Source organism: Convolutriloba macropyga, chromosome 13 (genome assembly GCF_964194025.1).
Source record: "Convolutriloba macropyga chromosome 13, txConMacr16.3, whole genome shotgun sequence".
NCBI lineage: Eukaryota > Metazoa > Xenacoelomorpha > Acoela > Convolutidae > Convolutriloba > Convolutriloba macropyga.
In genome coordinates, this window is record NC_134480.1 from 24,727,318 (window position 1) to 24,736,253 (window position 8,936).

Sequence of the window (8,936 nt, forward strand, 5' to 3'; positions counted from 1 at the left end):
TTTGAACAATATCAACTAGTCAGATGACCATCTAGTAAACTTAGATGATCACTTAGATGATTGGTAGATGGGTAGCGGCTGGGTGATTATCCGGAGGGCTGGGTTAGTAGTCCAATGAATGGATTATTAAGGGAATAAACAGCCCATCTGTTCGCTCAATGATAATACATTTGTCCACCCAACCTTTTTTCCATTTGTCTGTACATCCTTCCGTTCGCTAATCCGTCCGTTCATAGATCCCACCAATACTCCCTTCATTTATCAGTGCAACCATTCAACCACTCTTCGATCTGTCTACCAATCCCTCAATGCATACTGGGGGTCAAAAGAGTTTTTCAAGGGATCAACCAGTTTTACTAGGGCTTCATTCCAGCAGTTCAATTGAGTCACAAATATACGTTCAAGTAGGTTTTGTGACTTTTCCATGTGGTTCGGTGGCTCATCCGAATGGTCCAAGGATATGATCCGAGTAATCCAATGGGTCATCAGCGCTACAAGTGTCATACGAAGTGTTCTCGGGGATCTTCCTCAATAGCCAGGGAGATAATCGGAGTAGACGGGGGTAATATTTTTGGACAAGGGAGTAATCCGAGTGATACAGTGGCGTTTATTGAGGTGCTAGAGGTAGGATTGGTGCTGGTAGTCATATTAGAATTCATTTTTCACGAATATAGTTATTAAAAATCAAGACCTATACTTAGTCTCATCATGTCAGATTACCTGAATCAATGTTTGGATGAACGAGTCGGTGGAATGTTGTGTTTCTGTGATAACGGAATGATTGGTGGGATCTATGAACGGACGGATGAGCGAATGGAAGGATGTACAGATAGTTTAATGATCGGATCTACGGTTGGATCATCACAGAAACCCATCCTTCCACCCACTCGTTCATCCAAACATCGATCCCGAGTAATCTGACTAGACAAGACTAAGTAGAATTTCTTGATTTTTTCATAACTATGTTCGTGAGAAACGACCTCTGATATGACTACTGGCACCACCCTTACCTCTAGCACCTCGAGTAACGCTACTGTACCACTCGGATTACTCCGTGGTTCAAAAACAATAACCCCATCCACTCCGATGATCTCCTTGACCACTGATGAAGACCCTCGAGAACACTTCGGATGGCTCCTGTGCGCGCTGATGACCCTTTGGATTCTTCGGATCATCTTGGACCATTCCGATGAGCCACCGAACCACACGGAAAAGTCACAAAACCTACTTGGACGTATATTTGTGATTCAATTGAACTGCTGGGATGATGCCCTATTAAAACCGAGTGATCCTTTGAAAAACTCTTTTGACCCCTGGATGCATTGAGGGATTGGTAGACAAATCAATGAGTGGTTGAGAGGTTGCACTGATGAATGGGTCCAAGGGTCAACTGAGTAGACCTGGGGGGTTATCCAGGTGGTCCATGAGGGTCGTTCGTGGGGTTCAGGGGGTCACCTGAGTGGTCCTTGGGGGTCATCCTGGTGGTCCATGAGGGTCGTCTGTTGGGTCCAAAGGGGTCATCTGAGTGGTCCTGGGGGGTCATCTTGGTGGTCCATGAGGGTCCTCCGTGGGGTCCAAGGGGTCATCTGAGTGGCCCTGGGGGGTCATCCTGGTGGTCCTTGAGGGTTGTCCGTGGGGTCCAGGGGGGCATCTGAGTGGCCCTGGGGGGTCATCCTGGTGGTCCTTGAGGGTCGTCCGTGGGGCCAGGAGGTCATCTGAGTGGTCCTGGGGGGTCATCCTGGTGGTCCATGAGGGTCGTCTGTGGGGTCCAGGGGGTGATCCGAGTGGTTCTGGGGGGTCATCCTGGTGGTCGTTGAGGGTCGTCCGTGGGGTCCAGGGGGTCATCTGAGTGGTCCTGGGATGTCATCTTGGTGGTCCATGGGGGTCGTCCGGGGGGTCATCTGAGTGGTCCTGGGGGGTCATCTTGCTGGTCCATGAGGGTCGTCCGTGGGGTCCAGGGGGTCATCCCGGTGGTCCTTGAGGGTCGTCCATGGGGTCAAAGGAGTCATCTGAGTGGTCCGGGGGGGTCATCCTGGTGGTCCATGAGGGTCGTCCGTGGGGTCCAGGTGGTCATCATAGTGGTCATGGGGTGTCATCCTGGTGGTCCATGAGGGTCGTCCGTGGGGTCCAGGGGGTCATCTGAGTGGTCCTGGGGGTTAATCCTGGTGGTCCTGGGGGTCATCCTGGTGGTCCATGAGGGTCGTCCGTGGTGTCCAGGGGGACATCTGAGTGGTTCTGGGGGGTCATCCTGGTGGTCCATGAGGGTCATCCGTGGGGTCCAGGGGGTCATCTGAGTGGTCCTGGGGGGGGGGTCATCTTGGTGGTCCATGAGGGTCGTCTGTGGGGTCCATGGGGTCATCTGAGTGGTCCTGAGGGATCATCCTGGTGGTCCTTGAGGGTCGTCCGTGGGGTCCAGGGGGGCATCTGAGCGGCCCTGGGGGTCATCCTGGTGGTCCTTGAGGGTCGTCCTGGGGGTCCAGGGGGTCATCTGAGTGGTCCTGGGGGGTCATCCTGGTGGTCCATGAGGGTCGTCCGTGGGGTCTAGGGGGTCATCTGAGTGGTCCTGGGGGGTCATCCTGGTGGTCCATGAGTGTCGTCCGTGGGGTCCAGGCGTTCATCTGAGTGGTCCTGGGGGGTCATCTTGGTGGTCCATGAGGGTCGTCCGTGGGGTCCAGGGGGTCATCTGAGTGATCCTAGGGGGGTCATCCTGGTGATCTATGAGGGTCGTCCGTGGGGTCCAGGGGGTCATCTGAGTGGTCCTGAGGGGTCCTTCTGGTGGTCCATGAGGGTCGTCCTGGGGGTCCAGGTATCATCTGAGTGGTTCTGGGGGGTCATCCTGGTGGTCCATGAGGGTCATCCGTGGGGTCCAGGGGGTCATCTGTGTGGTCCTGGGGGGTCATCTTGGTGGTCCATGAGGGTCGTCTGTGGGGTCCAGGGGGTGATCCGAGTGGTCCTGCGGTGTCATCCTGGTGGTCCATGAGGGTCGTCCGTGGGGTCCAGGGGGCATCTGAGTGGCCCTGGGGGGTCATCCTGGTGGTTCTTGAGGGTCGTCCTGGGGGTCCAGGGGGTCATCTGAGTGGTCCTGGGGGGTCAACCTGGTGGTCCATGAGGGTCGTCCTGGAGGTCCAGGGGGTCATCCGAGTGTCCTGGGGGGTCATCCTGGTGGTCCATGAGGGTCGTCCGTGGGGTCCAGGGGGGCATCTGAGTGGTCCTGGGGGGTCATCCTGGTGGTCCATGAGGGTCGTCCGTGGGGTCCAGGGGGTCATCTGAGTGGTCCTGGGAGGTCATCCTGGTGGTCGGGGGGGGGGTGGTAATGATTTTCATAATGTATGTAATCCTATTTATGCTGAATGTTTTAGTTAAATGTTTTTTTTATTCTTAAATGTTTGATTGATAATATTAAATTAATTTGGTCCCTGCAGTTTTCTAAAAACTTTTGTTCTGCGTTAGATTTGCTTTAGGAAAAGTCGCAGGTCAATCTGGGAAAGAGGCTCTGACGAGTTGGGCCTCTGTTGTATGATGGAACGATGGTGATGGACACTCGGACACCTTCACCTTCTCGTGCTGAGTTTCGAATCTGCTATGTGGAGGGGGGAAATCAAATCTGGGAAAGGAAACAGCGATCAAATCTGGGAAATTCATTGTAACAGCGATAGTAATTCAGTGTACCATTGTCAGTACCAGTTAAACTAATTCTGCACATCCTTGCTTGTGAATGTGAATGTGAATGTGAATAATATCCATGAAATGTGATAATGTGAATGTGAAGTAATGCGAGTAATGTGATTATTGTGAATGTGAATAATATGAATAATATCCATGTGAACTCCTTTTTATTTATCCAATATTTTGGCGAATTAATTGTTTAAATTGTCTAACCAGTTTTGTCCCCAAGTCTCAGATAGTAGCATTTTTTTTCATTCTGTTCAGCTCAAAAACAGACAAAAAACTCATTATGTCCATAATAATTTAAGAATTGATTTTCATTATGTTCATACTAAGTTCAGAATTTTACTATGAATTTTACCATGAAATGTCTATAAAGTGCCATGATCAGAACTCTGGCCATAGTAAAAATCATAAGGAAATTTTTTATCATTAGGTCTTGTAACTAACCAACAGAATATTGAAGTATAAAAATTCAATTCACTTTAAAAACTGAATTGTATCTGTTTCAGAGGCAAGTTTTTTCTTTCAATTAACAAACTGCGTAAAACCCTGCTTTTAGGCTTATATTATTTTAATAGATAAAATTTTTATCAGGTTGTCATTATTTGCATAGTTGAGATTTTTAATGATTAACACATCAATTCTTAAATGATCAACAGCAACAATTCATCGGTCTTCTGGCATTCCGTTCTGACTATTTTAAAGCGTTTGCGATTAAACTGAACAGAAAATCTATCATGCAGAAATAGTTATTTTTGAGTTACCCTCATTTGAATTTTTCCCAGATTCATTCAGCAAAGTTGAGTAATTGTAGTGACAGTTTTTCAGAAATTGCGTAAACATTTTTAAACAAATGACAAAATCAAAAATCAACAAAAAAATTAAACCAATTGAGGAGTGTCTTATAGAGTTTAAGCTGTTGTTCTGTTTTTTGCAATTCAACAGATCAACATCGCATCTGAATTACTAATTCACTTTGCGAAAATATGACTATGAAATGCTTTGAAAAATTATTAAACCTATATTCAACTTGCAATTCCTCTCTGACAAAAATTCAAAGAAAAGCTGTATTTTGTATAGTGACGTCCATTAACTTGTACTTATTTGCTTTATTGTTCGCCCTTTAGTAGCTTTGTCTCTTGAATGTCAATAATGCCAGACTGTGAAAGCCTTACAAGGTTGCAATGTTGTACCAAACAAAGAAGTGGAACGAAAAGCGATAAATTTTTCCTAATGATGTTTGATACTAGTTGCTTGACAGTCGTATCAAACATCATTAGTTTTTATGACTGAGTCGATGTTTTTATTGGCAAAATGTTGTTCCAGCCCACTTTAGTGAGGGAAGGAAATAGATACTGAATTGGATTTGTTTTTTTGTTCAGCCAACTTTCGCCGATCGATATATCAATCGTATTTGGGTTTTGCGTGGTATCATTAGGAAACTTGTCCAGCGTGAAATTTCGTATTGAATAGTTCTTTTTGAATTTCGCTTTTCCTGAGGGGTAAAGCAGTTTTAAAATTTGTTGAACGTTAGCCGAACTTCCATTGTTTTGTTCACTTTTTTGTAATTTTTGATAAACTTTTGCTTAAAAAGTATGATAAAATTGCCAAAAAACTGTCTGAACCAACTGTTGGTTAAATGTTCAGTTAATTTGCGAAGAATTCAGCATTTTTTCTTTTTTTTTCAATAAAAAGGCGTTTAATATGCCTATTTGGCCCGATTTGTCCAGTCTGACCGTAATGACAGACCAGAAAAATGCTGAAATAATCTTTGTTTCCTGAGCTATTGGTTTTTTGTACATCCGGTTCCCTGAAACTGTTCTGGAAACAAAACTTTTGCGAACTTTAGCTAACTTAAACCCGTACTTTAAAAAAATGCATAAATTATTTTTGATATTTTATGACTTTCGTTTGAAACCACGAAGAAGCAACCTGTTATAACAATTGCGCTCTTTAACAGTTTTGGTATCAATCCCAGTCTTGGTCTCATTGATGATTTTTGCAATTAAATAGTTTTCCCGTCATGTTTTTGGTACTTTGATAGCATGCCGAACTTTGGACTCATTGATGATTTTTCCAGTTAAATAGGATTCGGTTTATATTTTGGGTATTTTGATACCAAGCCCAGTTTTAGTCTCATTGATGATTTTTCCAATTAAATAGGTTTCGGGTTATAATTTGGGCATTTTGATAGCAAGCCCAGTTTCGATATCATTGATAATTGTTCCAATTAGAAAGGATTTGGTTAATGTTTTGAAGTATTTTGATAGGAAGGCCAGTTTTGGTCTCATTGATGAATTTTCGAATTAAATAGGATTCAGATTGTATTTTGGATCTGTCTTTTATTAAAAATTTTCTTGCATTTTTTTTTCATCCCAGTGGCAGTAAAGTCAGTTTTTTAATTATAAAATACTCATTTTGGCATAGATTGATGGCATAGATGATCAAATACAGCCATATCAATAACTATTGTATTTTTGGATGAGTCTCATAGTTTTTATAGCTCCGACGGTTTTTTCGTAAATTTTTCATGAAATCTTGAGTTTTGTCATCTTTTGATCATCTCTTCTTAGAACTATGACTGAGTCTATTTAAACAACTGTCTAATTTATTCCCTAGGGAGCTGTTAAATAACAATCTAAAGCTTTCAGCTGATTAATAAAAAGTTTTTTGGTAATAAAACTCAATAAGAATCCAATATTCATCATTTGTTATTGATGTATTGAATTTTTGGTCCAATTAATTATTTGGATAACTTTCAAAAGTTTTTTTGTTTTAATGCTGAGACAACAAGAGCAAAAGCAATTTTGATCTCGTTTTCGTTTAGTTTAAAAGCTATTCAAATTTTAATGGCACTCTGTATAAGTTTGAGGAAAACTTTTTCCTTTTTTCGTTTTTTCGTGCGCTTCGTGTGTTAGTTAAACACCAGAAGAATTTCAAGTCAGACCTCAGACACTGATAAAAACAATTTTTCAGACCAATGAAGGCCAATGAACATAACTTAGAAGTTAAGCGGAAAGCATTTGGTTCTTTCTCTGCAACACAGTGTGCGTTAAATTGATTAAAAGTGTTTTAGCTCTGCTATGTTTGTTGTTAGTTTGTAGCCTTTTGACTAAGTCTTTTTCTTAAATAGGACGGATCATGCGGTGAATAGCAAGACAATTGAATTAGTTTTTTTTACGGTATTTTTACTTTTTCATTATTTTTTTTAGAAGTTAGACAATGAGATTTGGTCGTTAGTAATGCTTGTCTTTATTTGATTTTGTATTATTTTGTCCTATCTCTTACTCTTCCTAAGGGCAAATATCATCAACTTGCTAATGTGTTGTTGATTAAATTGTACAGAGCCATTTTTGAAATGATTTGTTTTCGATCAAAAAGTGATAATTTGAAAATTTTTTGTTTTCCTCATTTGGTGGACAATTAAGTCATAAACGTGGTTGAGCAAGTTCAGAGCATTATGTGCGAACGCACATTTACGAGCGGCCTTTTTTCGTTGCATTTTCAATCCTTGGTATTTAAAAGAATTGTTTTGGAATTTAAAAGAATCTTGGGGCAAAGTTTTCGCCAATCAATCATTGCTCGGCATTTGATTCGAATGGTCGTATTTATACTGAATTTCAAAAAATCTTGAGCATTTTTTCCCAAATTTTCATGCTTTTGAACTTGTTCTGATGAACAAATAGTTAATAAAGGGCATTCGACACATAATTTTGGAGTGAGCTGGGCTTTTGTGTACATTTCTTGCACTTTTCGGTTACCTTTGCACTCATTCGTTTGTTAAAAGATTGTATTTGTTACTTAATGTTTCTTTATCTATAGGAAGATGATTCGAGCTGTTTTTGAATTTCAGTATGCTTATTATCAGAGAAATTGCGTGATTGTTTTTGTTTCCGCTTTTCTTGATTGCAGTTCATTTTTTCTTTTTCATCATAACGAAATGTTGCTTTGTGTTTTCTAAATAAGCCCTATTCATTTAAACGCGATGCCTGCCCTCTGATTTTCAGGTGGAAGGTCAGAAGTAGTTTAAAATCACAAATGCATCCTTCTTGTTGCTTCGAAATATTTTGGCCTCCTCCATCAAAATCTTGCATACTAATAGCATAGTTTATCTTGTTAATCCCTTTATGAAGAGGGTGTGTCTGGGAGCATACGCTTTATTCTGAGATTTTAAACAGACTCAGATCTCTTACTGTTGAAAAAGTTGAATGTTGAATGACATTTTTGGCAGCAAAATTCAATCAGCTAACTTTGAAAATGACCTAAAACTGAAAAAAAATTGCAACCTTTGGAAGAATTTCGCCTTTTGGGTTTGTGTTTTATTAACAATTAAGTAGTTGAAAACTGCTTCGAAGCTTACAAAAAAACAGATTGCGCAGTACAAACTTTTACTACATTTGTGGGCCCCAACGTATTTAAAGAAAAATACTCTACTGATAGCATGACCTCTAGTGACAGAAAAGAGAAAGAAGAGGAAAGAGACTTGCTTTTTGGAAAACCAGTAAAATCCATCAAATACTGAAAAATCATGAAATCATTCAACAACAGGTAAAATTGATCAATTATTGCAATCTAACTTTTAATTATGAAGTTTGATGCAGTTACTATAGTCGTTTTTGTTCATTACGTTCACATACCTGATAGCTGATCTGCCTTCTCCACATTATTTTGAGAAATTCAACCTCATTTTGTGGAAAAATTTAAATAATTTGCAAATTAGCTAACCCGGAAAGCTATACTGAGAGGATGCATTGTCTAGGCTAATAGACTCAACAAAGTCTCAATAGACAGTGAACAAAAACAGAGAAAATGGATCAAAATTAATTCTACTCACCTTTTTTTAGTTTATTATTCTTTCGTTCATAGAGGGAGGAGCAATCCTGATTTGATGGAGAATAATACGGGTTAAGTGATGTCTTTTTTCAATTAATCATGCAAATGGCATAACAGCGGGTAAGGGTTCATATAATGTAGGTTAATAAAAGGATAAATTCATTCCCACAGCCGCAGTGAAAATTAGCCGATAATTGAAGCCTGATTGAAAACTGCTTGCTGGATTACACTTTCAAAGTTTTTGTCTAAAATGTAAAAATTTTCACAATATTTTTGATAACTTGAACAATTTTTAAAGGATACTTCTCTATTTCAAAATAAGGATGTAATCAATTTTCAAAACTAGCGAATCTATTTTTTGGGTCAATCAAACCTCTAACTTTCAAATTTTGATTTAGCTAACTTTTGTTAACTTTGATCAGCGTTCGAGGTAA

The 8,936-nt window shown here is 40.8% G+C and overlaps 1 protein-coding gene across 3 annotated transcripts in view; it reads right to left on the reverse strand.

Moving 5' to 3' along the window:
* The window catches only part of LOC142352042 (uncharacterized), a 128,596-nt gene extending 120,212 nt beyond the window's left edge, over nucleotides 1–8,384 (reverse strand). The window contains exon 1 of one of the 3 annotated variants that reach the window (XM_075404387.1): nucleotides 8,307–8,383. In XM_075404387.1, the coding sequence (XP_075260502.1) occupies nucleotides 8,307–8,333 (27 nt within the window). In that variant the 5' untranslated portion in view covers nucleotides 8,334–8,383. Of the gene's footprint in view, nucleotides 1–8,306 lie in introns of all 3 variants that reach the window. The other 2 variants (XM_075404389.1, XM_075404388.1) reach the window with 2 other exon arrangements.
* Nucleotides 8,385–8,936: the final 552 nt, after the last annotated feature.